General features: G+C 57.4%; 2 protein-coding genes across 4 annotated transcripts; one reads left to right on the forward strand and one right to left on the reverse strand.

The window, feature by feature from the left end:
- The first annotated feature begins 16 nt into the window (after positions 1-16).
- Positions 17-3,737, forward strand: Tssc4 (tumor suppressing subtransferable candidate 4). 2 transcript variants are annotated; one of them, XM_013514302.1, is made up of 3 exons: positions 17-2,132; positions 2,250-2,398; positions 2,494-3,737. In XM_013514302.1, exon 3 carries the CDS (start codon positions 2,527-2,529, stop codon positions 3,493-3,495), a length of 969 nt encoding a protein of 322 aa, XP_013369756.1. In that variant the 5' UTR covers positions 17-2,132; positions 2,250-2,398; positions 2,494-2,526; the 3' UTR covers positions 3,496-3,737. The 2 variants fall into 2 exon arrangements, with proteins under 2 accessions (XP_013369756.1, XP_013369755.1); XM_013514301.1 differs by having other exon boundaries at positions 2,250-2,377.
- A 1,075-nt stretch (positions 3,738-4,812) lies between these two features.
- On the reverse strand, positions 4,813-26,787 carry Trpm5 (transient receptor potential cation channel, subfamily M, member 5). 2 transcript variants are annotated; one of them, XM_013514348.1, is made up of 25 exons: positions 26,707-26,787; positions 21,585-21,711; positions 20,940-21,120; positions 20,041-20,207; positions 19,205-19,388; positions 17,548-17,612; positions 17,193-17,384; positions 16,755-16,857; positions 15,260-15,378; positions 14,523-14,873; positions 14,315-14,455; positions 14,091-14,214; positions 13,488-13,633; positions 12,919-13,031; positions 12,613-12,705; positions 12,202-12,460; positions 11,613-11,731; positions 11,301-11,433; positions 11,031-11,205; positions 7,810-7,963; positions 7,217-7,398; positions 6,839-6,971; positions 6,037-6,109; positions 5,649-5,715; positions 4,813-5,327 (listed from the first exon to the last, which is right to left on the reverse strand). In XM_013514348.1, the coding sequence occupies exons 2-25, from the start codon at positions 21,699-21,701 to the stop codon at positions 5,221-5,223; spliced, it is 3,498 nt and encodes a 1,165-aa protein (XP_013369802.1). In that variant the 5' UTR covers positions 21,702-21,711; positions 26,707-26,787; the 3' UTR covers positions 4,813-5,220. The 2 variants fall into 2 exon arrangements, with proteins under 2 accessions (XP_013369802.1, XP_013369803.1); XM_013514349.1 differs by lacking the exon at positions 5,649-5,715.
- Positions 26,788-27,543: the final 756 nt, after the last annotated feature.

Below are 27,543 nucleotides of genomic sequence, written 5' to 3' on the forward strand. Positions count from 1 at the left end.
CATGGGTATGAATCAGCTCTGGACTTTTTGGGCCCAAGGTGAATCAGCTCAAGAGGGGCTGCTGGCCACAGTGGGCAGGACTGGACCCTCAGGGAACTCTCCACATGGTGAGTGCCCCATACAGGGTTCTGTGATACCTCACTTACCTCAACTTTTGGACATGCTTGTCCAAAAGCAGGAGGGGCCAGCCAGGGAAATTTGGTACAGGATATGCTGGGGGGGACTGCAAGACACCCCCACCCTTTCTTCCCAAGGGACACACAGTGAAGAATGGATGCACTGCTCCCTCTGGAACATTTCAAGTTTTTTTTTTTTTTTTTCCTTGTCTAAGTGCCTGTAAGTTTTCCATTGAGTTGGGTGGCTCAGTGCCCAGGCCATATCTCAAAGGGACTGGCAGGGAAAAAAAACTTAACTGCTGCCTGGGAGCCTACCCAGCACACCAAAGTAAGGCTCTGAGGCTAAGTGGCCTCTTTAGTAACCCTCTCCCCCACCAGTTTTCCCTCTCATCTCTTAATCAGTGGGCTCTGTCTATATTCCCTTGTCTGCCCCTCACCCTCACCCCCACCCCAGGTCAGGCTGCTTCCCCTTAGGTGGGGATGCAGGCACATTTAATTAGCCTCTAGACCAGGACCTGGCTAGGATTCATGCCACCGGCTTCCAGCAGCCTCTGTGCAGCCTGATTTGGGAAACTAGTCCCAGACCTGTATTTGGGAAGTTGAGGGGTCTCATCAGGACTCCTTCCTGGTTGGCTTTTTAGTTTAATTGTATTTTTTTTTTTTTTTTGTGATCCCAGGGGTTGAACCCAGCGCCTCCCTCATGCTAGGCAAGTGTTCTGTCACTGGACTACATCCTCCCCTCCCCTCCATGCTGCCTGGGTCTGTTAATGGTCCAAAGACCCTCCTCTCTGAAAGGCTCCAGGGATATCTGGCCAAGGCTGTTGCCTAGTGGCCTGGGTGTCACCTTCACACTGGGCTTCTGGAAGCAGAAGCATGCATTCCTGGTAAGGTGGTGGGGAGGGACGAGTAAGATATGCCAAAGGCAAACAGAAGGCCAAGAGGCTGAGGGAGACCTGTGTCCCCTTTGTTTCAAAGCAGAGCAAACAATGAGTCCCCAGTGAATGCCAGGATGGCAGGCCCTGGGATTGGGTGGCTTCTCTCCTGTTTAAGGTTAGATTCTCTGTCCAGCAGCACAGAACTAAGAGCATGCTGGGCAGAGGAGCAATGAGTACGGCCTGGTGGTCAAAGGCGTAAGTCCTGTCAAGCGCATTTTTAGGGGGAAGCTGACCCACTACCTGCCATAAACAGCTGGGCCAGCGCCCTTGGAGAAGAGCCTCGAAGCCCTAAAACTGGACCAGGAGAACAGGCAGTACAGTACGCAGCGGCCTAGCCGGCCCCTAGGCAGAGGACGAGAGCCCTGCATCTCCGACTCCACCCAGGGTCTTTGGCCCAGTCAGCTCCGCCCCCGAAGGGAGAAGGACAGAGCGAGAGAGTCTTTCCAGCCAGAACCGGAAGCCCCTCGGAAAAGGTTCCTGCCCACTGTGCGCAATGACGCACTTCCTGTCTGAGGCAACTGCTGTCCTCACTGGTTCCGGCAGGCGGCGCTAGAGCTACGGCGGGCCGGTAGCCCTAGAGCATTGTGGGAATCGCAGTCCTGGCTCCGCCCCTTTCTGTGATTAACGCTGCGGTGGTTTCCGGGGCCGCTCCGGACACCAGAAAGTGGGAGATGTAGTTCTTCGGGCAAGGAAGCCGCGGCACGCGGGCAGCACAGGACTCTGCTTCCCAGAGGGCCGTGCGTGTGTGGGCGGGGAGCGCGGCCTAAGAGTTTTGGCTTCCGGAACCCGCAACCAGCGAAGTGCCGGCCGCGAGGAGCGGCATCGGAAAGAGTCCACAAGACTCTGGATCCGGAGGGGACAGCGTAAGCTGTTGCGCCCCGCAGCTTCAGTGTGACGCCCTGCCGGGAGGCTGCGCATCCAACCTAGGGCGCCCGGCGTTGTACTGTACACTGTACCGACCGCGCGATTCGCGCTTTGTACCCTCCAGTTCAGCGTGGCCCTCTGCTAGCTGCAACGAGCTCCACGCAGGCCACTTGGCTGTGTTATCTCTCCCCGGAGACCATTGTCGGCATCAGACAAGGTAGGGGTCGAAAGCACTTGGTCTCAAGCCTGGCCCTTGTTGGGGCTCCTCGAGTCACCCTGTCGGTATCTCTTAGGTATTTGCAGTTTGGTCTTATGGTTCATTCTCTCCTGCCAGGCCCCACCCAGCAAGCAGCTCCACCTCTCGGCCTGAGGACATACCCTTCCCACTGAGGACCTCCATCAGGGCTCCTCCGCCCAACTAGCCAGGGTTCCACTGTGCACCAGAGGCCCGCAGCACACCAGGTGACAGGAGGCCCTTCGAGGGTAGCGCCTTTGGTTTTGTAGGACGTAGTTTTTTCTGCTGAAGTGCCTGGTGGGTCTGCAAGAGGGCGCTGTTCTAAACTATTTTCTCCTCACAGACAAACTCTCCGTGTGGCTTGGCCAGAGGAAACATGGCTAAGGCAGGGTCAGGCGAGCCCTGCCCTGGCTTGGAGCCTGAGCAAGTGACAGAGAATGACATCCTGCCTTCTGACTCCATCTCTCTTAGTGACTCAGACTCAGATCTCAGCTCGCCAGGTGGTGCCGAGGTGGAAGCACTGTCTCCAGAGGTACTGTCTGGGGAGGCCCAGGAGGACCCAGAGCTCGAAGAGCCCCCTTCGCCCCCTGCAGGCACTCCCACCACAGCGGTGCAGCCATTCCACCTTCGAGGCATGAGCTCTACCTTCTCCCAGCGAAGCCACAGCATCTTTGATTGCCTGGAAGGGGCAGCCAGGCAGGTGCCACCCTTTGCAGCCCAAACCAGCATGAGTGACAATGGTGACTTCAAGCGGCCTCTGGCACCCTCAAGCCAGCCTCCAGCAGGGGGCCTAGGCAGGGCCCATGGGAGACCTAACCCTCCAAGGGTAGCCCCTGTCCCTGACTATGTGGCACACCCTGAGCGCTGGACCAAATACAGCTTGGAGGACGTGGCTGAGGCCAGTGAGCAGAGCAATCAGGCCGCTGCCTTGGCTTTCTTGGGCTCCCGGAGCCCCACAGTTCCCACTGACTACAAGCCCTCCTTCAACCAGGATCCCTCCAGCTGTGGTGAAGGAAGAGTGGTTTTCACTAAGCCAGTCCGGGCCAGCGAGATCAGACCTGAGAGGAAAAGGGTCCTGACAAAAGGGGACTCGGGGGGTGAGGGCCCTGTAGAGCTGACCCACTTGGCAGGGTTTGGAGGTCCAGAGGCTGAGGAATGGAGCAGCCCCCAGGGATTGCATGAAGTGGTGAAGCTTTCAGGGGCTGCCCACACTGGGACCTCACTGGGCCCCCCAGGGGCAGAGACAGTTGGCTTCCATGTCAGCAAGAAGCGAAGCAGAGAGCATTTCCGGAACAGGGGCAGCAGCCCTGAGGGTCTGGGGTCTGAGAAAGAACACCCAGCCTGACCACCCCACCAGGCTGCAGGCAGGGCTGGCCAGAGTCACTGCCACTGGGATGGCAGGTGGGGCATCCCCTTTGGAAGGAAGCCAGTGGGCTACCTGTAGGAGGCGGCAGCAGCCCTGAGCGTCCATCTCCAGAGCAGAGACCTTCCCTGGACCTGGAGGAGGGTGGGAGTGGGCAGGGACATCAGAAGCCCTGCCTCCCGGATGTCCATCTTGGGGAAATAAAGATTTAGGGTCTTTCTCCAGTTCTATGTCTGGGCCCTGCTCACCCAAGGTCTTCATCAACAGCAGCAGCTAGGGGTCTTCGCCTTTTCTCTCTGGCCTTCCTCCAGTGCCCTACCCCACACTTGACCCCAGTGGCCTAACATGGCTCCTTTGAGGGTTTTCAGTCAACACCTGCATCTGTCATGGTAGAGGCCTTCCAGGGGTACTAATAGTCCAGCATCTAGGCTTTGGGCCCCTGGCACGCCTGGGTGGGCAGAGTCAGACTATACAAGGAGTCTGGAATGTGATCAGGCAACCATAGGGAGGCTGGGTGGGTGCCTTCTTGGAGCCCTACCCAGGCTGTATGAAGATGAGCACACGACAGGTGTTCAGGGTTGTGTGTCCCATGGGCCTAGCCCTGCCCAAGCTGGGTTCTAGGGAACGAGTGGTCCTGTGGGGCTGCAGAGAAGGCTGGCAGGGGTGGGCACGTCTCCCTCATGATTGGGCCTAGGGACTTGGGGATTAGGTCGTCCTGCTGTGCTGCTGAGCACTGCCTCTGCAGACCCCATTCCAGTGCTAAAGTCTGAAGAAAGAACCAGCACAGGAGCTCAGACCCCCACCCCCACAGGGAAGTGAGCCCTGTCCCTGTCCCCAGGTATTCTACTGACAATATGGAGGCGCTGGGTGCCTCAGGTAGCCCTAGGCTATGGCTCTGGCTGGGTGGGGTATATTGCTAGTCTCCACTGGAAATGAAACAGCATTGGGCATCCAGGGGGGATCATGTTGTGGGGTTACTGCCAGTGGATATACCAACCTGGACTGTGCCAGCTGTCAATAAGGAGAAAGGGGAAGAGCTAATAGTCATAGTGGACATCCAGGCCTACCTGGCATAACTGGTCAGGTGACTCTTGATGGGCCATTTGGATCTTTGTTTTGTTTTGTCTTATTTTGAGACAGGGTTTTGCTATGCAGTTCAGGCTGGCCTTGAGCTCAGTTTGTAGCCGAGGCTGGTCTTGAACACACGATGATCCTCTGCCTCGGTCTTCTGAGTGCTGGGATTACAGGCGTGCCCCACCAAGCCCGGTTTGGATTTTAAAGGGACAGAAATTGTAACTATTAACATTTCAAAGAAAGGTCAATCTCTTGTCAGAAAAACAAGTTGGGGCAGAAGCAGGCCCCAAAGCAACTGACCACCATGGACAGATGGCTCCATTTCAGGTGCCTGGTCAGATTGCTGTCCAGTCCAGGCCAGTGGGGCTACAGATAGGAACACAATTCTCCCTGCCAGGAGAGCCACCCCTCAATACTACTGGGCATCCCTGGCGATCTCAGGAAGGTGCCAGGAGACTTGATTCATTTTCACAAAGAAAATGTCCAGGTACAGGTGGTCTGTGATTAGCCCGAGAAGGCCATCTCTTTAAGGTAGCAGTGATTGGTGTGTCCCTCAAAGCCCAGGATGGCTACTGGTAAGCAAAGATTGGGGCTCCAGGACAGGTGGGCCTGTGGTACAGCAGGCCATGTAGCTTAGGTGTCTGAAGGTGGACAGCCAATGTCTGGGTGCTCCTGGCCACCAGGACCTCCATCGTGGCTTGCAGGGGCCTTCCAGCTCCCACCCCCACAGTTCTGCGAGCCTGGTGGAAAGAAAGGGCCCTCCTCAGCTGTTGAATGCCAGCCTGGGCAGGCCTAGGAATTAAGGCCCAGGTCCTCAGAATGGGTTCCCACAGAATATCCTGGGAAACAGGGATCCCAGAGTAAAACGAATATGGGTTTGAGGCAGCAAGGGGTAGGGCCTCAGGAATCTGAGGATCCCAAGGCCTTATTCCCTGGCTGGCACCTGCACTCCCCAGGAACAGTAGCCAGCAAGGACACTGGAGGCCTCCAGGTTGGGAAGGCCAGACCATCGTGGAACGGAGCCCTGCCCACACTCCCCAATGCCCTGGATGCACACTTACTCCAGAAGGCACCACCTGGGGCCAGTGTGTCTGCCATGGAGGACAGGAGCAGTGTGCAGTAGTTTACCTGGAGAGTGGGGTCAGGGAGATGCCAGGACATGGAATTCCCCTTCCCCAACTATATCCCCTCTCCTGTTTCCACAGTCATCCTCCCTCTGGGCATGGTTCCTGTGTAGTATGTGGCAAGTGGATGATGAGGGTCTGAATTGGGGGACCCTTCCTGGTCTGCAGGACCAGCTCTAGGAGGGGACCTGATCTCAAGTGACTGGGGGAACCTAGGGGTAGGGGCATGGGCAAGCTGATGTATGTCTTTGCCCTGGACTCTCCCCTTCCTATCCTCAGGGCCTTCTGCTCCTGTCCCCCAGCAAAGGACTGCTTACCAGCTTACCTGTGAATCCAGACGTTTGATCTGCTTCTCTTGCTCTTTCAGCCCCCCGAGGTACTTGGCAACCAAGTCCACTCTGTGGAGAAGCAGGGGCAGCTGTGGCTGTGACAACCATGTGGCACTCTGCATGGGGGAGCATTCCATTCCCCGCCTGTCACCAGGCCTCTGAGGGCCTCATTCTGGTACTCTGGACCCTTCCTGCCCACTCTTCCCTTTCTTGTTCCTGATCTGGAGTTGGAGGCACTGAGGGCTCTTTGGGGCTGGTCTTAAGGTACAGAGCATTTCTGGGACATCCCTGCCCAGGTACACCAGCCAGCCAGAGGAGATACAGGGGATGCAGCCCTGGAGGAAGGGCTGGGTATGAAGAGAAGGAAGAGTCCCACAGCAGGGAGATGCAAGGCTTCTTGACCCACGCAGGTAGACAGGGGTCTGTGACCTGGCCGGGTCTCTGCCCCCTCAACTTGTTTCCCAGCCCATATCCTGTCCCTGGCATCAGAGGGCCTCAGGCAGCTTTAATGGAGCTCAACCCCCTAGCAATGGCAATGACAGGTACCCAGATACCCGGGACAGGCAGAGGCTTCCCAGACACGAGGCTCCTCTTAACACCCTCCAGATCAAGGTGCCAGCCCCACACACACCTCAGAGGGACAGCCAGGTCTCTCGGGGGTCATCTGCCTGCAAGGTACTGCCCTGAGTATTTCTGAGTATCGCTGTGGTGCAGGGAGAGGTGGCAACTCGCCGGTGGGGTTCCAGGTCTGAGCCCTGCCCACCTGGTCTTAGTCCCGTAGGCTGCCCCAACCCGCACCTGTGGGCAGTTTTCCGAAGCACTTCGCCCTCGCTGTCCCGCTTTCTCTTCTCCACATTGCTCAGGAAGTTCTCCTTCTGAACAGTCTCCCAGGTGACGATCTTCTGGTCCAAGGGGTCTGGCAAGTCTCTCTCTGGGCAGGCGAGGGGCAGGAATGAGCCTGGCAGACGCTAGGTCTGAATCAGCTTGAGGAGCTCCAGGGCAGGAGCACCTAGCTGGGGTACAGGGCAGATGGGCAAGGGCAGGCCACATGCTGCCTGGGCCCTTCTGCTCTGAGTCTGGGGCTCTGGCAGCCTAGATAGAGCCCAGTCTGAGTGCGCAGGGCCCTGGCCTCCCCAAAGGGCCCTCAGGACAGCAAAGTCTAGCCCACAGCCTCACCCAGGTGCTCCCGCTTATGCTCGGCTGCCTTCCGGAAGACCCGTTTGAGCACCAGGCTCAAGTGGCTGAGGAGGATGAGGGGCGGGGCCAGGACTGGGCGCCCGTGGTATTCTTTGATGAGGTGGTAGCGTTGGAACTTCCAAAAGGTGTCGGCATTGCCCTGCACCACCTGGAACGTGTAGCTGCAGGGCACATGTCGGGCTCTCACCCCACTGGTCCTTACCCCTTGGCACACACCCTGCCCCTCAGTAGAGCCAGAAGCAGGCCAGGTGTCCCTGGGGCCCGGGGATGGTGAAGCTCAGTACCCCTTCTACAATAGTCTGTAGGTGTTCCGCAGTGGGGCCCAACCACAGGGACCCCTTCCGCTCCCTGCTCTGCCAGACACCTGGGGCTCTCCGCTCAGTGGAGCTCCCAGCCTCTGCAGACCTGGGCCTGCTTTCTGGAGGAGGGAGATCCTGTAGAACCAGGGTGGGCTCACTCCCTGCCACACATACACCCTGGGGCTCCCCCACTGTCAGTGGGCCCAGCAGCAAGGTGCCAAGGACCCACGTGGACACGGCAAGGACATAGTGGCCTGGGCAGGGCATGGGCACCTGAACATGGCGATGAGCAGGTTCATGAGTAACACATTGGTGACCAGCAAGAAGGTGACCAGCAGAAGGATGACGAGCCAATTGGCATAGAGATTGGGGCAGGAGGGTGAGTCTTCCAGCAGCAGAGGGTGGACAGAGCAGTTCACACGGGCTTCTGAAAGATGAAGGGACGCCATCAAACCAGGAACTTGTTCTGGGGCTGAAGCTACCAGGTGTAGGGTGTTGACTAGGCAGCTCCCTATCCTGGCTCACACAGGATTCCCTGGGTTTAGTGCAGGAAGCCCTAGTCTCAGCAACCAGACAGGTGGGCAGCCCAGTGCCATCTATATCTTCCCCTCGGCTGAGCCTCCACCACAGGCCATGGCCCTGGAGACAGAGCTAAGACCATCTGGGGATGGGAGGTGGGGCTGGAAGTCAGGACCAGTGTTCCGCTGGTTGTTGCGTGAACTAACTCCTCCATCCCACCCCGAGTAAAAGCTTGCTAATGCTTATCATGGGGGCCAAGCTGGGACAGAGCTGCAGCCTTCCAGGGGTCACTGCAGGCACTGACCAGTCTGATCTGAAGAACTCTTCAGGTACTTCACTATGGAACCCAGTTGCAGGTTCAGCTCCTACAGCCTGGGGCACAAAGTCTCTAAAGGGAACTGTGGCCTCAGCTCCCTGAGGGGCTCTAGATCCACAGCTCTAGCTCCTCACTCCTGCCTCTTCTTGGCAGGGCCCAGCCCAAGTGCCCTGCAGCCCATCCCAGGGGACACTGGCCTGGCAGGGCAGGAGGAGTAAGGCATTAGGCTTCCCCTGGTCATTGGGAGGAGCTCCCTGGCTCCACTTCCCCTCTCTCTCCAGGCTGGGTGCTGGCCTGCCTGTCTACACATGAGCAGTGGATGTACTTACCTGTATATTCAAGTGTGTCCTCTGACATCCCCCCGCCCCCAGTCTCTGTGCTGTCACCAACTCCAGCTCATCCTGGTGGGGTCCTGGGGTTCTCTGCCTCTCCAGGTCCACCTATATGCACCATGTCCCTGCAGCCCGAGAGCCTGATGGCCTGGGTCCATGTCTTGTTCCTGACTTGTCCCCAAGTGGGTTTTGTTTTTCGTTTTTTTTTTTTTTTTTTTCCGGTACCGGGAATTGAACTCACGACCTCACACTTGCCAGGCAGGCCTTGTGCTGCTGAGCTAAATCCCTAGCCCCCTACCCAAGTGGGTTATTGAGTGTTGTGCGAAGGATTCCTGCTGCAGAGGGTCAGTCCTGTCCTGTGCCTCCACCACCATCCTGGCAGCCCCCAAACCCTGAATTGGCTCCTACAACTGATTCATGACCCTCCTCCCTCCTAGTACTCTGGAGAAATCACCGAACCATGTTAGCCATGTTTGTGAAGTTGTAAATCTGATAAAAGCAACTTGGGGGTTAAGAGGAGGAGATCTGTTTTTTTTTTTGGTTTTTTTCCGGTACCAGGAATCAAACTCATGATCTCATGCTTGCCAGGCAGGTGCTATGCCCCTGAGCTAAATCCCCAGCCCCAAGAGGAGATCTAAGAAGGTGCCACCAGGCTGGGTTGGAAACTAAATTTGCTCCTGAGGCTCTAAGCAGGAAAATAACAAATTGGCAGTGTATGGAGGGAAGGGCTGCCCTGGACCCCAGGACCTGCAAGCTGTAAAGGGACTGCCTGGGCCTCAGTTTCCCTCTCAGGCCAGACATATGTTAGAGAATACCCCTCTTTCTGGCAGCATAGTGGACTCAGTGAATGACCCAGGCTTTGATCCCAAAGGTCCCAGAGGGGATGCGGTCCTTCAGAACTAACAGGGTGTTCAAGGCTGGGGGCCCTGACAGGAGCCCCTCTCCCTCTGCAGGTGGTTCTAGTCCCAGCAGAGAGGGCCTGGACCAGACCTTTCCCCCCACATCAGTGGGGAGGGCATGTGGCTTGGGCTGACTTAGCCAGAGATGCAGCCACTTGGGAAGTGGGGGCCCTCACCCCTGACCTGGCTGGGACCCCCCCACCCTACCTCCTGCTGTGTAGGGATCATGGGGCCCAGGGCATGGGAGCCATATGGTGAGGGTGAAGGGGCTAGAGTGCAGGCAGGGTCTACTTACACTAATGGCCTGGAAAACCTGGTCCAGAGGACAGCAAACACCGAAGGTACAGCAAGGGTGGGGGACTGAGAAAACAGCCCCAGGAAATGGGCGCAGAAACACCCAATTAAGAAGCGATCTCCAGCCCTGCATCTCTGGAGGCTGTGTTTGCTCTTATGATCTCTACTGTCACCCATTGACAAATATTCATCACAAGACCTGATGCTTGGCCTGGCCTGGCCTGGCCTGGCCTTGTTAGTGGCCCCCTCTGTGGATGGTTGGTCGGGGTCAGGCCTCTATCTGCCCATTATGCTGTTATGGCCCCGGGGCCAGTGTGGCCCCAACCCTCTGACACCATTCGGAGCAAATGATCCCTGTGCTCCTGTTCTGGAGCTGGCACCTAGCCCCCACCTTCCCTGAGGGACTGGGGCCCTCTTCTCATTGATCCCAGCCACACAGAGGCCTGTACGGGTCCCAGCCCTGCCCAGGAGCTCCTTTCCCCATCACCACCGAGCCCCTAGACTGAGTGGCTCTTCCCCACACACTGTACCCATTTATCATGAGTTAGGTCCCAGAGTTTCCACCAACCATCAGGTACAGGGGACACCCCCCGCTGACAACAGGCAACACATATCCAGCGGGGGTTCTAGCAGAAGCAAGGGTGCTGTGCTGCATAGCCTCAAGTCTAGGGGCCTTTCCAGCAGGTGGTACCGGGCCCCTGGTATGAATGTGGGGGACAAGGAGATCTTGGCCCAGGAAAGCCCCTGCAGGGATGGTCAGGGTGGCCTGGGTGACCCTGTTTTCGCCGTACCGCATGTCTCTCTCCCCTCACAGACACCTCCCAAGTTAGGCTCACCCCTGTGCCTTCAGAAGCTAGAGGCCAGCCCTGCTGCCTTGTAGTCTCATATGTCTTGGTTCCCAGCTCAGCGGATCCATGACTGGAGGTGGTCCTGTCCCTGCTCTGAGTCTGTGCTTCAAGGACTTCCTTGTCTCAGCTAGCACCAGGCTAAGCTCCCATGTTCCCAGCAGACCTCTCTGGAGAGCCATATGTCCTACACTTGTAAAAACTGGGCCCTACTCAGCTGCTAGAGAGAGGTCCTACTCCACACTAGCACAGAAGGCCCCCTGCCCGCCCTGTCCAACTGTAAGCAAACCGTCAATCTCGTCCAGCGGGATCTGTCCAAAGATCTGCAGGTAGGGCCTATAGAGCACGCGGCGGAAGATCCACTCCAGGCGGCCATCGTGGGGATGCAGCAGTGCCTGGGTGGTCACACCATAGGCCACAAGCCACACACTCAGGAAGAAGAGGAAGAAGAAAACATCCTTCATCTGTGTGGAGGGGAAAGGCATCAGTAGCCGCCTGGGGGAGGTATTGGTTGGGTTTCACCAAAAACCCAAGGTTGTGGTCCCAGGTAGGGGCTTACCATCCGCTCCACAATGATGATCTTGGGTCCCAGCTGCTTGTGGATGGCAAAGATGTGGATGAGCCGTAGCGTGAATACCATGAAGTCAATGGCAAGTACTGTGCGTCCAGCTTCAAATACCGAGGGCACCATCCTGAAAGGGCACACAGGCTGGAAGGGCTGCTGGTGTCTTGAGAGGAAAAGAAACTCCCCAAGGACACACAGTATATTGGCCAAGAGGCATGTCCAAGGCTACACCAGGCTTTCTGAGGTCCAGTTACTTCTGCAGAAGCCTGACCCCCCGCACGCTGCAAGGCCTCTGGTGCCACAGACCTGCAGATGACGCCCACAATGAATAGGAAGATGGCCACCATGTCACACTTATTCCAGTTGTCCTCCACGTAGAGAGAGAACTTCTTCACCAGGTGTGTGTCCTCATCTGTGAAGAAGCCCTGGGAAGAGGGGGACAGTCTGATGACAGCCACTCAGGCCCACTTGCTGAGACAGTCTAACCCTAACCAGGCTGGGGTCTGCAAGGAGCAGGGCTCAGTCTGTCACAGGAAACAGGGCTCCCTTTGTGACCAAAATCCAATTGATGGCTAGAATTGGGGTCAATTGCAGATATTTCAGACCTAAGTCTAGAGACAGAAACTAAAGTCAGCCCGCACTTGGAGTTAAGGTTCTGTGACCAGAGTCCAGGATCAGTTTGTATTGTCTGGACTTGGTTAATAATTTGGGTTCATACTCAGACTAGTGAGACCGGAGCCAAGATCAGTGTGGAGCTGGGATCAGGCTATCAGTGCCCAGGCTCAAGGATCAAGAAAGTAGGAAGACAGGAGGCCCCATGCTGTGCTAGTTCCACAGTAAGGAATCCTCAGGTCAGGGCCACTGCAAAGCCACATGCTGTAGAGCCAGCACTGACCTGCCGGATTTCTTCCAGCACCAGTGTGAAGACCCAGAAGTAGAGGGTGACCTCAGGCCCTGACGGTCCCTGAGGAGGCGGCTTGAAGTCCACCAGCAGGACATAGGTGAACAGGAAGAGGAACGCGAAGTACATGACCACGTTCCCCAGAAACACGGTCACTGGTGCACCCCAGAACTTCCGCCAGCGTGTGAGCAGGAAGGCAGCTCTTGGGCCTCGGCTTCCATGAGCCCCAGGCACCTCCGCTGGTTCCTCCGCCCTGTGCCAGTGCAAAGGAGCAGAAGAGGCTCTGTAGGGGGGCAGGTACTGAGCTGTGGTGCCCCGAGGGGGGTTTACCTGTGCCCCTAGAATTCTGCCTCCTGCTGTTGCCAGTTGGTTCCCTACATCCTGCCTGGCCCCTTGGGCTCTTACCGGTGACCTGGGCTACACAGCAGACTCTGCTCCGTGTCCAGGCTGTCCAGTTCCTGCAGGTCCTCCACGCCTGTCCTCAGTGGGGGCTCCTCACTGTAGTACAGAGGGGTGCTCAGGCTCTGGGAAGGGCCCTGCATGTTCCTGAGCAAATGGCTCAGCCCGCAAAGGAAGTGTGGACCTCTTGAAGGACAAGGGCCAGTGTGCCCAGCTAGGCACAGGGACAGTGGGGAATGGGGCCCCAGGAATGCAAGACCCAGGGAGGCACAGAGGCATCCTGGCCCCTGGCTGCTGCACCCTGCAACCCACCTGAAGATGATGAGGTTGGTGTAGATGAGAGCAGGGCAGGTGAAGGCACCCAGGAGCCACAGGATGGGGGTGCCCGTGGCCATGTCCCCCCACCAAATCTTGGTAAGGAAAGCCTGCAATAAAAACCCCGCTGGCCATCCTCCGCCACACCTTTGTCCATTCTGTACCCTATGCCAGAGATGTCTTTCCCCCAGGCACCTGGCAATGTTAACTGCCTATCAAGATTAGCTGAACAGACCCTGCATCCTGGTGGGAAGGTGGGTGGCAGGGCCTCCTCCTAGGAGCACAGATTTTGTTGCTGTTGTGAATCTTTGATAAGAGCCACGAGGGCCTCAGGGGTCAAGAAGGACCAGCCCCAAGAAATAGCACCAGCTCTGAGACCCCAGTGGGAAGAGCATGCTTGGGGAGGCAGGAGGAACCATCTACTCTGCCCAATGCCCCATGGCTGGGACACAGGAGGAGCTGCAGCCTGAACAGAGGTCAGCTGGGCCCCATGCTGTCCCGGCGGTGGGGTGGCCTAGGCCCTGCCTACCTGCCTTCCTGCCAGCACCCCCAGGCTGTCACCTCACCTGCACACCATCATGGGCGAAGAAGGCCTTGGTGTCTGCCTCGGTGGCCAGGTGCAGGCAGGTGGTCCTGCTCCAGCTGCGGTTCCTGCGCACCAGCAGTGCGAAGGCACGGTCTGCACTGTTGCTGTAGCACTCGGAGAAGAGGTCTGCAGGGCCAGGCCGCTGGGATGCGTGCTGATGCCAGCTCCAGCACCAGCTGGAACTTCTGCCCCAGCTGCCTCTGTGGGACATGCCCTGGCCCCCGTGGTGTGGAGCCACTGACTGTCCTCCCAGGGCCCCTCCTTAATCCCTGTCCTCTCTGGTCCTCCCTCTAGCCTGTCAGGACTGTGGGGACCTCCATCACCCCACATGCCTTCCATGCTGGGACAGGGCTAGTGTGTGTTGTGGGGTGTGGGGCTGTGTTGTCTCCACCATGTCCCTCCTGTTTAGGACTTCAAGGCTGACCTCTACCCCTGGGAGGAACCATCCCTCCGTCTTCTTCTGCAGGAGGGGTCACCAAGTTCGCCCTGGGCCATACAGCTCTAAGAGGTGGCCTGGAGGGAGCCAGGCCCCTTTGTCCCCTTCCCCACAGCGTCGCTGTCTGCCTACTCAGCTGTCACTCACCCAGGGCCAGCTGCTCGTACTTGGCCTCCCGCATGGTGCGGGCCACCTCAGCTTCCGTCTCCAGGCGGGACATTTCCTTGACGATTTTGCAGGCAGCCAGAGCAGCTGCCACTCCTTCCTGGCCCTGGAATATGGGCTCTCAGGGAACCACCCACCTTGCCCCACCCTTCTCCAATACACGCCTCCCCGCGAACTGGAGGAGTCCAGACTCAGCTTGTGCTCACCATGGCCCAGAAGTAGGTGGCCATCTCGTGGCGGTTCTGTAGCACAGCCCACAGAAACAGGTCTCTCCAGGGGTCCTTGCTCTTCTGGCTGAGATCCAGCAGCCACTTCTGGCCCATGGGCCGCTTGACTGGGCCCCTCTCCTGGAGGACATGGGTGTCGGCCTCCAGCTGGGAACCAGCCCCACCTCACCATGCCCGCCCTGCTCACCACCGTCCTCCGGTTGGCTGCCCAGCCATCCTGATAGAGGCCACGGCAGGCATCCTGCAGGAAATCCTTGAGCACACGGGAGACCTCGTGCAGTGAGAATGCAGGTGACCCGGTGGGCAGCTCCCGGGACTGCTGAGCACCCAGACCAGCCAATGCCAGCCGGCCCTCCTCGAGCTTGCGCTGCAGCAGGCGGAAGAGCAGGCTTTTGGGGGCCACGGTGCGGTACAGCTGCTGCAGCCGCCCATAAGTCAGGAAGTCTGCCATGTCGGCGCCATTGTCCACGAAGAGACGCACGAACTCAGGCTTATTGCTCACCAGGGCGTCCATCATCACCTCTTCCAGATCACAGGACTGGGCTCACCCGGGGGAGACCAGATGGTGAGCAGGAGGGCAGAGGGGCAAGGTGGGAGAACCAATCCCTCCCTGGGTGCCCAGCCTGTCCCTCAGATAGGACAGGAACAGGGTAGCAGAGAACACCGGCACTGTGAACCTGAGACCAGAAGGGTCCTGATGTGCTTATGAACACTAAGGTTCACCATGGCCTCCCTTGGGCTTTGGGCTCTCCCATACCCCAGCGCCACCCACCCTGTCCTGTGTGCCTTACTAGCCTGGTCTTGACACACCCATCCGGAAGACAGCTGGGCCAGAGTGGCCCGGACAGCAGCCCCGCGACAGTTGCCCCCTACTCTCAGTGCAATCCCTACCCTCAGTGACTAGAATCAGGGCTGGGGAGGCACCTTCCACTCCACGTCCCCGCTGAAGATCTCACTCTTGGCGATGTCCACATGGTCCCAGGCCACAGCCAGCTTGAGCTCGTCCAGATAGTCCTGGGCCTCTTGGCTGTGACTCTTGCAGGCTATGGGCAGAGCAAACAGGAACTGAGGCCCACGGAACTCTGGGCAAGGGCTGGAGCTTTGCATTGGGCCCTGAGGGGCCTTGGAGGGCTGGCGGATGCAGCCTCTGAGTAGTAATGAGAGGCATGGGACTGTAAGAACCCAGGAGCCCACAAGGAGGCCCTGGCTCCTCTTGGAACAGGGGCTGGTGAAATGGAAGGGAGCCTGCCAGTAATGGGGCCTCTGGTAGTTAACATCTAGGCCTTGAGGCTACATCCTTGCACTAAAAATCCAAGAGCTTCTTCCATGGATGGGATGGGGCAGTATGTTCCCCTACGGTCACAGTTCTGCCACAGGAAAGGGCTCAGGGCATGACTTGGCCCTGCAGGTCAATGGGGTGAGGCCCCCTATGCCTAGGTAGGGCACTCCCTCTTGAGACCATTGTCCCTTACAAGTGAAGCACACAAGCCTTTGTGTCCACGACTGTGAAGCAGTCATCGAGTCCCCATGCTGCCTATGGGAAGTAGGAGGATGTCTGCACGGGGTTCCCCGGGCCTCACTGTCAGGGAGGAAGTCCTTGAACAGAGAGCACCCTTTGTGGAGGGGACCCCCACCCAAGTGCGTCCCCACCCTTGCTTGGCACTGTCCATCTCAGGCTTGGGCCTGTGTGCCCCTGCCCGGCGTTGCCAGAGTTCAGCCCCACAACGTGTTTGGCTCCAATGGAAAGCACATGCATGACAATCAAACGTGTGTCAGCTGCAGGGCAGATAAACACCCTAGGATGTCATTACAGCCTTGAAAAGGAAGGAAACAAGATGGACATGGTGGTGCACGCCTGTGATCCCAGCACTCGGGAGGCTTAGGCAGGAAGATCTTGCAAGTTCAAGGTCTGTCTGGCTACATAGTGAGTTCAAAGCCAGCCTGCATCACTTAGTGAGATATGAGACCATCTCAAAAAGCTGCCCCGCCCAAAAAAGGAGGCACACTCTGGTCACACCCTGTAACACGGATGGACCTGAGGACACCATGATAAACAAAAGAAGCTGGACACCAAAGGCCTCAGGTTGCAACTCCATTTACACGAGCTGCTGCAGGTGGCCCAATTCACAGAATCAGGGGTAGAAAGGTGGTTGGCAGGGCCTGGGGAGTATTCCAGAAATAGTGCTGGGTCTACCACCCAGTGACCCAGAAACTAGGCTGAAAACCACTGACCTGAACACTTACATGTTTTTCCATTGCAGATATATAGATAGATAGATATCACGCATACAACTTCCCCAACACAGAATGCCTCAGAAATTCGTGTGTTGTCCTCACCTGGGAAGGGCAGGCGGGTGTCCACAATGAACACTAGCTAGAACCCCAGCAGCCCTAAGCACTGCTGTCAAGGACGCCTCACCTTTCACCAGCGCCTTGAGGATGACGGTGTCCAAGTCCTCAGAGGCCTCCTGTTCGAAGTCGTATACGGTGAGCAGATGTGGGTGTGAGGTGATATGCTGCAGCTGCGGAGCACAGGACAGCTGAAGACAGTGCCATGGTAGGGCACAGCGCCCAGCAGAGTCCCAGATGGGTGGACATGCACCCTCTGCCTGCTGGGTCTCACTCACAACCACCCACAGACTAGGGGAGAGACGCCGGCCAAAGGCCCCTGCCCCTCAAGGGCCTGATGCAGGAGTGTGGGGGTTTGGCAGCTGGAGGCCAAGGGCCTGTGCCAGGTGACAAGGGAGTGCACAGAGACTGCACCGCCAGGGATTTCTTAAAGATCAGCCCCACCCCAGGAGGAGAGTTGGGGGACTAAGATGGCCAGAGGCCCCTCCACCCCTGGGGGATCACACACCAGCTTGGTCCAATGCATGATGGCCTCCCAGGAGAAGTGCTCCCCTGGGAACTTTTCTCTCAACTGCTTCTCAGCCACCTGGGGCACCAGGAGATGGGGCTGGTTCACCAGGGCAGCAAGCACGTCGGCAATGCCCCCTGAGCCTGCCAGGATCAGCCATGGGGCAGCCTGCTCTACAGCCCTGGACATCCTCTGGGTAGGCAGAGAGAGGGCAGAGCAAACCTTGGTCAGCACGGGTGACCTCTGGATGCACACATGGGGGCGCCCCCTCCTTGCCCTGTCCCAGAGTGCCCTGTGGACCCACCACACCCTCCTGAGGGCTTCAGCCAGGCCTGCACCTCCTTGATGCCCCTACCTCCAGGGTGCTGGGGTCACCATTGATCAGCAGGCAAAGAACGGGGATCTCGATACTGCTGGTGCCTGGGGATAATCAGCCATGAGGTCTCTCCAGTGCTCAGGTGAACCAGGATAAAGGGCAAGGAGCTGGGGGGCTCTCCTGGTGAGGACGGCGGCTACCCAACCTCAGGGCCTCAAGCTGCCAGATCTCTGCTCAAGCTGGCGAAAATTTTTGTTTTTGTTTTTGTTTTTTCCTAATAAAGCATGGGCTCTAGGCTGAATATCAAGCCTCAGGGCCTGGGGATCAGGACTGCAGTTCTATATCTACTCTGTTCAAGACAGTCACTTACAGCCAGCTCAGGGATTTCAACGTCAAATAATGTAAAGAAATGGACGGTTCTTTTGCCCTAGGCCACGACATCCGCTTGAAAGGGGCTGTCAGGAGATGCACTGTGCAGATCGAAGAATGAAGGAAAGTGCTTCAGGCCCCCACTGCCTGGAGCTGGGAGTGCGCCTCTATCTGTAAAGCCCCCAGAGAAGCCTGGGCTTCCTGGGTCTTCTATGTTCAGCAAGTCGCCGGGCTCTGGAGAAGTCTAGAGTCACCCACTGGGAAGCTGACCCTCCAGCAGGGACCCTTCCCATGAGGAAAGGTGCCTAGTGCCTGGGCCTGAAGGATGAACTAAGTGGGCCACACAGCACTGGGCCAGCAGTGCTGGACATTCTGCCCACATGTTGTTGGAATTGGACATTTTGGGTTCTTGCTGTTAAAGCACATCTTGCCAAGTCAGCCTTACCAAGGAATTGCATTTTTGCTTATTTATATTCTATTCTACTCATACATATTGTAAACAATTATATCTTGTGTTTATAAATACATGTATTTTTAAAACACACTAGTATTTTCCAGATAAATCCAGGCACGGAGGAACTCTCTGGGGGGCAATGCTGCCCTCTGGTGGTAACATGCCTTGAAGCCAGTGGTGGGACATGGGCTTCTTAAAACTACAGATTTTTTGTCCCTCCCTCCCTCCTTCCTGTGGGGCAGTATGTTCTCGCACGGTCACGGTTCTGCCGTGGGAAAGGGCTTAGGGCATGACCTGGGCCTGCAGGTCACTGGGGTGAGGCCTCCAGTGCCTCTTATTTCCTGTCTCCCCCCCCCCCAACACCGCCCTCCTGGGTATTGAACACAGTGCCTGCACACTGAGCCATATCCCCAGCCCTTTCTATTTTTTAAATTTTCAGATAGGACTTCCCTAAATTGCCCAGTAGCACAGCCTGAGTTCTAACTGAGATCCTCCTGCCTCTGCTTCCCAGAGTGCTGGGATTACAAGCATTCACCACCATGCCTGGCCTCTTTTTGCTTCTTAAAACCTCAAGTCCATAGCTAAAACCTACAGCCAGGGAAGCCCCAGTGAAAACAGAGCTGCGACCACCTTCTGGCAGGGACATCACTGACTGGTGAGGCCACTGCCCAGCTGGGCCCCTCTGACAGCCCTGACCAGCAACTCCTCCAGGGCCCCATGCAGCACAGTCTCAATGCTCAGGCATGTGGTTGGGGGGGGACCTCCTGACAGGAAGGCTCAGCTCGCCCTCTCTAGAGTCCCTCCCCACTGCTGCATGCCACGTCCTCGTGTCCACTGGGCCCCAGGCAGCTTCCCCAACAGGTAGGGCCTCACCCCCGTAGCCTGTCCTCTGCTGGGAGATGTGCTGCTCCAGCCTCAGCCGCAGCTCTGCCAGCTCATCCCCTTTCCCAGGAGTGCCTGGCTCCACCAGGATGAAGTGGGAGAGGTTGCTGTCCAGGGTGCAGAGGGGGCCCTGGCTTCCACCATCGTGCGCAGGGTAGTGGATGGGAGTGTCCTCCTGTGCCCAGTGGGGAGACAGACAAGGCCGAGCCCTCAGGAGGCAGCCTGGGCACACTGCTGCAGAACCCTCCCTGCCACGCTGTGCTGTGGAGCCCAGGCGAGACTTCTGTCTCCCCAGCCCTCAGGTAGAGGGAGGCCGGGCTGGGGGGACAGGGCCACCCCTGAACAGATGGAACATGTGGACAGCCAGGCCTGCGGAAGATCCTCCTTAGACTCTCCTGGACCAGAGTCCAGACTTCACCAGGGGGGCGCCAGGGCCTCTACTTTGCTGTGTTGTGGACGGACCCTGGGATAGGGACACGAACAAAGACCAGCCTGGAAAGGCTCTTGGTTAGGGTTACACAAGGATTGGGTGCAGTAGCCCAGCAGGGCTGAGATCACACGATGCCCCAAGTCCATGCGGCAGCGAGTCAGCCTTCTTCAGCAATACTGCCACCTGGTGGTATATTCTGGCCCTGCACCCCTGCGCTCCACTTCCGCTCACTTGCCCATCTGGAGTTCTGTGCTACATCTTCATCCCATGGTCCCAATCCTGCAAGGCCAGTCCTCCCCTTAAACCCTAAGGGCAGGGACTGGCCTGCCCATCTTCCTTCCAGCCTCCCAGGCCCACTGAACCCCAGCAGCCACTGTATTCCGAACCAGTCACTCACCTGGGCATCGTCCAGAAGCCGATGGTGCAAAATGCGGCCCAGCGAGGCAATGCCGATGGCCACCACACGGACCTTGGTTGACGTGCTAGCCAGAGAGTGGTCACGCACAGCCTGTCCGACATGCCGGGCCAGGCCCGCGCGGAGAGCGCTGGTCAGGATCCAGGCACCTACGGAAGTGAAGTGAGGGAAGGTTCATTGTGTCCTCCCCACCTGCCCCGGTTCAGCAGATTGTCCCTGAGCCCTTGGACCAATCATGGCTGATGACCTGGGAACAGTGGGCAGATACTCTGAAGCACTGGTGGGGAAACTGAGGCTCCAGAGGGCCAGGAGCCTGCCTGAGGCCACTGGGCAGCTTGGGACTGGCTAAGCAGTAGCCCCTCCCACTGGCCTATAGAGTGTATGTTACACCCAACCCTTGCACTGTGGCTGTGCACAACCTGGACACAAGAGGACACAACTCTGACCCACACCCTTGCTGGACCAGGACTCTGGTTACAAAGCGCTGGCCCATGGCCTGTTGCAGCCATGATCGTTTGAACTATGCTCATTTCTGCAGAGAGGAATCTAGAAATTCCAGGTCCTCTTACTGAGCAGGGCAGAGTTAACCTCAAAATAAAGCTCCATCGTTGGATTCTGACATCAGTGACTGGGGGACACGAGGGGTGAGGTAGGCCCCACCCTGGGTACACCTTGGAGTAGTGGCGCAGGCAAGTGGCAGTGGAGGAGTGGAGAGACGGCCCACAGTGGGGCAGGACCCACAGCCTCATCCGCAGTGTATCCCAGGAGCAACTTCCGCACAACGGAAGGGAGGGAAATAACAAACAATGGCTGCAGAGGCTGGGTAGGGCCCCCAGGGAGCTCCACCCGTGCTCCAGCGGCAGGGGCAGTGGGAGTCTCACCAGTGCTCTGGGCCGCCTTCACCAGCCCTTTGCGCAGGATGTCTCGCAGCCAGGCCTTCATGGGGAAGGGTCGCTCCTCGCCCACCAGGGACACTACCAAGTTGGGGGCTGGCAGGTGCCACTCGGTGAGCAGCAGGTTGAAGAGCACAGAGGGGGCCACACTGCTGGGCACCTTCACGAACTGTGAGGGAGGGTGCACGTGGGGTCGGGTTGGGGAGCTGGAGGAGCTTAGGGCACAGGGGACCCTGGGTACCGAGGGAGGGTGCTGAGCAATGGGGTAGGTAGGAGGAGGACAGAGACCACTGAGGACCCTTTGGGGCAGAGCAGGCGCTGCCTGGATCTCCATGTGGCCAGGTGCTTGCCATCCGGGGAAGTGTGGCTTCCTCAGTGGAGAGGCTAGGCAGAAGGACCTGGACACACCTGAGCCCGGCACCTCCTAGACCGCCCAGGTGACCCCTGGAGTTCCGATTTTTGCTGGGAGGTAGGAGGCAGCAGCCAGAGTCACTCCTGCTCCAAAATGCTGCCCATCTGGTCTGGGGGCCCTGAGCCTGGCCTGAGGGAAGGGGCCGCTGGGTGGGTGAGCAGTGGGTGTTCAGCCTTGGGGCTCTGGGCATGGCAGGGTCACTCAGGTGGGGCCACCCCTACCTTGCCTCGCTTCTTCCCAGATCCTCCGAAGTCAACTTCACCCCGACACAGGCCTGGTGCCCGCATGGATGCAGCATCTGCAGGGCTTTTAGGATAGGAACTCTGGGCAGGCTGCATGGCGGCGTCTCTGCAAGGACACAGACCTTTGAGGGCAAAGGAACAAGGCCCCCTTTCCTTCCTTCCGTGGGTTGCAGCTGCCCTGACAAGGGAAGCAACCCCTGCATGCAACATGCTGGCAGAGAGCTAGGGACTCTTAAGGCCACAGAGGGCCCAGTGGCAGTCCCCGCAGCTGGCCCAAGCCGCAGACCTTGTCGTCAGGCTCCACCTCCTGCCTGAGCATGGCCGGGACAGGTTCCTTCTCAGGTGAGGACGAGGTCGAGTCTGGGCCCCTTTGCTTGGCTCTGGGTTCTGATGCGCACCCCACCCCAGGTATCTGGGCTCAGCCACACTGGTCAGCACTTCTCTGGAGGATTTTGTAGTGGCGTCCTGGCAACCCCCAAAGATTGAGTGTGGAAATAGCAGTCTTCTAGCTACAAAGCCCGCTGCCCCAGACCCCATTACTCCCAGGCCAGAGAGAGGACCTGCCCAGGTCCAGGTGGACAGGTGAGCAGTTAGGTGCACCCAGATCAGGTGCAGGGGTCTGGGGATGACTTGGGGGGCACCTTCGCTGCCTAGGAAGCCACCCACCTCTTCTCATTGAGTCCTGGCTCAGCAGGTAGAAGGAGAAAAGGCTTCCTGTCACCAACACTTGTCTACTACCTAGTGAGGCCAGGCCCCTCTGCCCCATGCTAGGTGAGAGGGACCCAGAAGGCCTGTGTGACCTAGAGACAGGTTGTTGCAGGTCCCTCTAGGCCCCCAGCACCCCGCTGGATGGCTGCCCAGTGTCTCTGAGCCCCAGGCCCAGGCACCAGCCAGCACCCGCCCACCCTGCTGAAAGCTCAGGGTGAGAGAGCCCACTGGCTCCACCCCAGTCTCCTGGTGCGAGGTGCCCAGCGTGGTGGGAGGACTCTGGCCACTGGCAGAGGTCTCCAGGACTCACTCCAGCAGGGACCAGGCCTCGGGCTCCCCAGGCACCCTGTCCCTCCCAGGCTGCCCTGCTGCGTCCCACTTCCCACCAGCTGGGTCTCAGATCTGCCTACTGTGCAAGGGGTAGAGGGGCAGGGGGACAGGGTGACTTTAGACACAACAGGGACATGTTCTATGTCTCCCACGGCTGCCCTGGGACACAGACTAAGGCTGAGTCCTCCCCACTGTGCCTCTGGAGCCAGCACAGTAGCTGTGTTCCCCACAAAGAACATGTCCCACAAGTTACATCCCAATCCTGACCTTTGGTATCAGCAGAGATGAACAGTTTTGGAAAAAGGGTCTTTGCAAATGTGATTAAGATAAGTAAAGATGCTGGGTGTGGTGGCGCATGCCTATAATCCCAGCACTGGGGAGGCTGAGCAGGAGGATCGTTGTGAGTTTGAGGCCAGCTTGGGCCGCAAAGTGAGATCAAGACTAGCCTGAACTGCATAGTGAGACCCTGTCTCAAAAAGACAAAATAATAATAATAATAATAATAGTAATAATAATAATAATAATAATAATAATAATAATAAAAGATAAATAAAGATGAGCCTGGCTTGGTGGTACATGCCCATAATCCCAGCACTCTGGGAGGCTGAGGCAGAACTGCAAGTTCAAACCCAGCTTGGGCAATTTAGTGACTTGGCAAGACCCTGTCTCAAAATTTAAAAATAATAAAAAGGCTGTGGGGTGTACCTCACTGAGAAGGACTTCTGTTCAATCCCACACTGTAAAAGGGAAAAAAAAAAAAAGAGGTGTATGTGGGGTGGGAAATAGAGGGATACGTGCAGAGAAAGAAGATGGGGACCCACAGAGGGAAGACATAGAGTGAAGACAGAGGCAAGGGGTAGCGATGTGGCACAAGTCCAGATGGAGCCCCAGAAGATTCCTTCCTCTCCCTGCCCCAAACCTTCAGAGGGAGTGCAGCCCTCCTGGCCCCCTGACTTAGGACTTCTGGCCTCCAGGACTGTGACAGCAAGTTCTTGTTGTGTTAAACGGCCCAGTTTGTGGTCCTATGTGAGGTCAGCCAGAGGGCACTGATATAGACACTGACCCAGACGGGTAAGCTTGGCACCCAGCTTGGCATCCAGACCCTTCCCCAGCCTGTGCCTAGTGTCCTTTTTGATCCTGAGACAGTCTTGGTACTCTGCAGGGCTCTGTGCTGCCTCAGGGGTTCTGCCCAGGTGACAGAGACCACTATGCAGCAGCCCTGAGCAGGACTTAAATTAACCAGTTGACTTTCCATGTTTGCTTGTGAGTCTGCCTGAGGCCTAGGCTCCTTATCTGGAAGTGGGCAGCAAACTCATAGTAAGTGAACCTCTGTGAGTCACTAATTGCTACTAAAACCTGTAATGGCAGATGAAGCCAGAAAGCTTCAAAGGATAAGACAAGATCACAGCCAAGGACACCTGGATCTGATCTCAATTAGATAAAGACTATAGCCTCAGGCATCTCACTCCTGGGTGGATTAACTTAATCCTTATTAAGGATAATTTAATACCTTACTTGGAGAAGTCCTTGAGTAATTTCACTCTTCTTGAGTATTTCCATCCCTTCTTCTGATAGCCAAATAAATACAGGCCACACAGAGAAGGTCTTGATCTTAGCTCTGAGAGAATCTCAAATTCTGTGAGAGGGCTTTGATCCTCCTGGAGTCCTGAAATCATTCCATTTGCCTCTTTTATTTAGCCTTCACCGTACATTTGTTTGGGAGACTGTGGACCTCATCAGCCCGAAATAACTAAGGGATCTTATTAACCTGATACCCAGGGGGAAGAAAATCCTGCCCAGGATTGAATATGGCCTTTCTGAGCTGCAGAAGTGGCTGGGAGCAGATTCTGACCGGCCCTGGTGGAGGGTGGGGGCCATGTACAGTGGATTCTTGACTTCTAAACTCAATTCATTCCTGAGGGCTGGTTGTAACTCAAGTTGTCAGTTGAAGGCTCAGGCACCTCTACACAGCCTACAGTGTCTCTCTTCTGTATCCAGGTGAATCTCAGTGTCCCTAGAGAGACACTGGCCCAAGATATTAACCCCATGAGGGAAAGGATGTTGCAGTGCTCCTTCCAGAACCCTTTAAGGGTAAAATCTGTATCTGATACCATCTGGAAGCACAAGCAGCTGGCATTCAGGTCATAACTCAAGACTTTGGCCATCAATTAAAACTAAAATTCTAGTCAGAACCCAAGTTGTTCATATGTTAGGCGGGTAATAACTCAAGGGTCTGCTATATTCTTGTCCACAGCTGCCTTAACAAAGGACCACACACCAGAGGCCTAATGCAGCAGCATCTGATTCCCCACAGCTCTGAGGCAGAAGTTCAAGGTCAGAGTAGGGCAGGGTTGCTCCCCTGCAAACTCCAGGCCAACGTCTGTCCTGCTTTCTCCAGCTATGGGGCTGGCAGGCATCCCCTGGCTTGTGGCACATCATACCCATCACTGCCTTTGTAGTCATGTAGTCTTCCCTCTGTATCTCTGTGTCCTCTTTACTCTCCTGCCCTCCCCTGCCCTCCCCTCTTCTCTTCTCCTCTTCTCTCCTTTCAGGACAGTGCTTACTTGACCAGGGCCATGTCTTCCCTCAATCACACCTGCAAATATCCTATTCCAAACAAGGTCACACTCTGAGGCACTGGGTAGGCACTATTCTACTCTTAGTGTCCCCTTAGCTTGGGAGAAAGGTCATCCCGTGCCCTGTTCCCGTGGTAAGGTATGCGCAGCTGGACCTGTCCCCTGGTCCAGGTTATGAAGCCTTAGCCTGAGAGAGAGGCCTGGACAGATGATAGTAATGCCCTTACCTGCCCCCTAAGCCTCAGCCTGGGATAGGGCAGTGGGCAGCCTCAGTTTCATAGGATCCTATGGGGCACCCCGGGGCTCCCACTCCCCAGTGAGCTCTTATCTGCCTGGGGCTCAGCAGGGTCCCCTCTCAGATCCCCTGGAGGAGCAGGTTGTGGAAAGTGGGGATGGACCATAAATCCCTGCTCCAGTCATGTTTCACAGCCCAGGGCACTTTTTTCTTCACTGCAGGCCTGGAGGACTGATCTGGCTCCCTGGAAGCTGCCATGGAAGCCGAGTGGGGAGGCCCAGTTCTAATAGAGTGGCCTCACTTTCCCCAGGACCATGACAAACACCCTGCACCCACACCCCTCTCCTCAGCCAGGCGCCAAGGAGCAGCTGGGCACGAGCCAAGCCCCAGGCAAATGTGGCCCCCAAGAGGGAGGTTATGCAAATGGCGGGGGATTTGCATGAGCAGGTGCCCGGGTCTTCAGTGCCCCTTCCCTGTGTGTTCCTGCAGGGGTGGGGAGAGCGGGGAGCCGGGGCCCTGAGGAGCCCTTGGCCAGAATCCTGTCCTGGAACTTCTGAGAGCAAAACCAAGGCAGAGCCCTGGGCCCTGGGCAGTGACGGCACTGGGACAGATGGCCACTGCTCCCCAAAGGCCATCAAAGCCAAGCCAAACATGCCTCCCCCTATTCTCCCTTTCATTGGACGAGCCCATGATGGGGCACAGCCAGGTGGCCGGCCCAGCTTGTCCCTCCAGCTAGGACTTCTGGCAGGTTCCTGAGTCTCCCTGGGCCTCACCTGTGAGATGTGGGAAGACGGGTGGTAACAGGAAGGGACCAGAGAGGGTCCAGCATGCAGCAGACACTAAGTCCGCGTCCTGTCCCTTGACCCCCCAGTGAGGACCCTGGTCTCCCTGGACAGGCTGTGGTTGTGCATGCAATTGCGACCACACAGCCCAATCTCCCCACAGTGACCCCTCACCCCACCTCTGGCCCCTCCTACCTTCTCCGGCTCCTGGGAAGACACTGTCCCTGGAATCTGAGGCTCAAAGTCACCCTGTGCCCAGATCCTCCCCAACGCTAGTGGCCCCTTGCCTCACCCGTGGTGGGTCTGTCCCTCCACGGCCCAGGAAGGAGGGATTCTCCCCCATTAGAGACGAAGAAACTGAGAAATGAGGCAAGACTGTTGCCAAGGCCACACAGTCCTGGCCCAGCTCCCCACCTGCCCAGTAGGAGGTGGTCACCTCCCTGCCCCTACTCCCCACCTGGAGGCCCTACCTGCCTGCTTTCTCCCTGGTGCGGCTGCTGGCCAAGGAGGGAGAAGCCGTCTACCCACAGGCAGGCTGTCCTGGCGCCCAGCACCTCACTCATCCTCCTCCTCCTCCCCGCCCACTGTGCCTGGCACTTGAGCAGCCAATGCTTCCCCAGGAAGCTGCTCTGAACAAACACAGGGCACCACCCGGCCACTGAGGGCCCACCTTCCTCCACCTACTGGCCCCAAGGCCACGCCCATTTCTGAGAGGTGCCCCTGTGTGGGGTGGCTGCCAGTCCACCTGGACCACTGCTATCCCTTTGTGGGCTACACCTGGGGTGGCCTAGGGCTTGGGCTGAGTCTTGGGGTGTCACACTCTGAGCCTCCGTTTCCCTGGCCAGTGGGAATGGGAGCTACCCCATGGCATGTGGTCCACCTGTGGACAGTGAGCCCAGTTGTCCCAGGGAGATGGGGAGGAGGAGAGGCTGAGCCCACCCCACAGCCTGGAGGCCTCGATCATCAGCCCCAGGGTGGGTGGGTGTTTTCCCCTTGGAAAGTGCAAGGCTGCAGGTGAGCCTGGGTGATACTCACTCACTGGTCAGGCAGCACAGTGGGTGCTGGGGGGCACTTTCCCTGTGTCCAGGCGAGACGGTGTGCTGGGAGCTGTGCATGTCTTCTGCGGCCCCCGTCCTGGGTTCTTGTCCCGCTTAACCCCAAGCCTCTCCACTAGAAGGTCTGCATTGCTGTTGGTAAAATGAGGGTACTACTAGCTGGTTTCTAGGAAGGCTGGAGAAACAAGGGAAGAGCCTGGGTGACCCTTCTGTGTGCCTCTTCCTCAAGGAACCCCAAGATCCCCTGCCCAA

Source organism: Chinchilla lanigera, unplaced genomic scaffold, assembly GCF_000276665.1.
Source record: "Chinchilla lanigera isolate Chin_1 unplaced genomic scaffold, ChiLan1.0 scaffold00021, whole genome shotgun sequence".
NCBI lineage: Eukaryota > Metazoa > Chordata > Mammalia > Rodentia > Chinchillidae > Chinchilla > Chinchilla lanigera.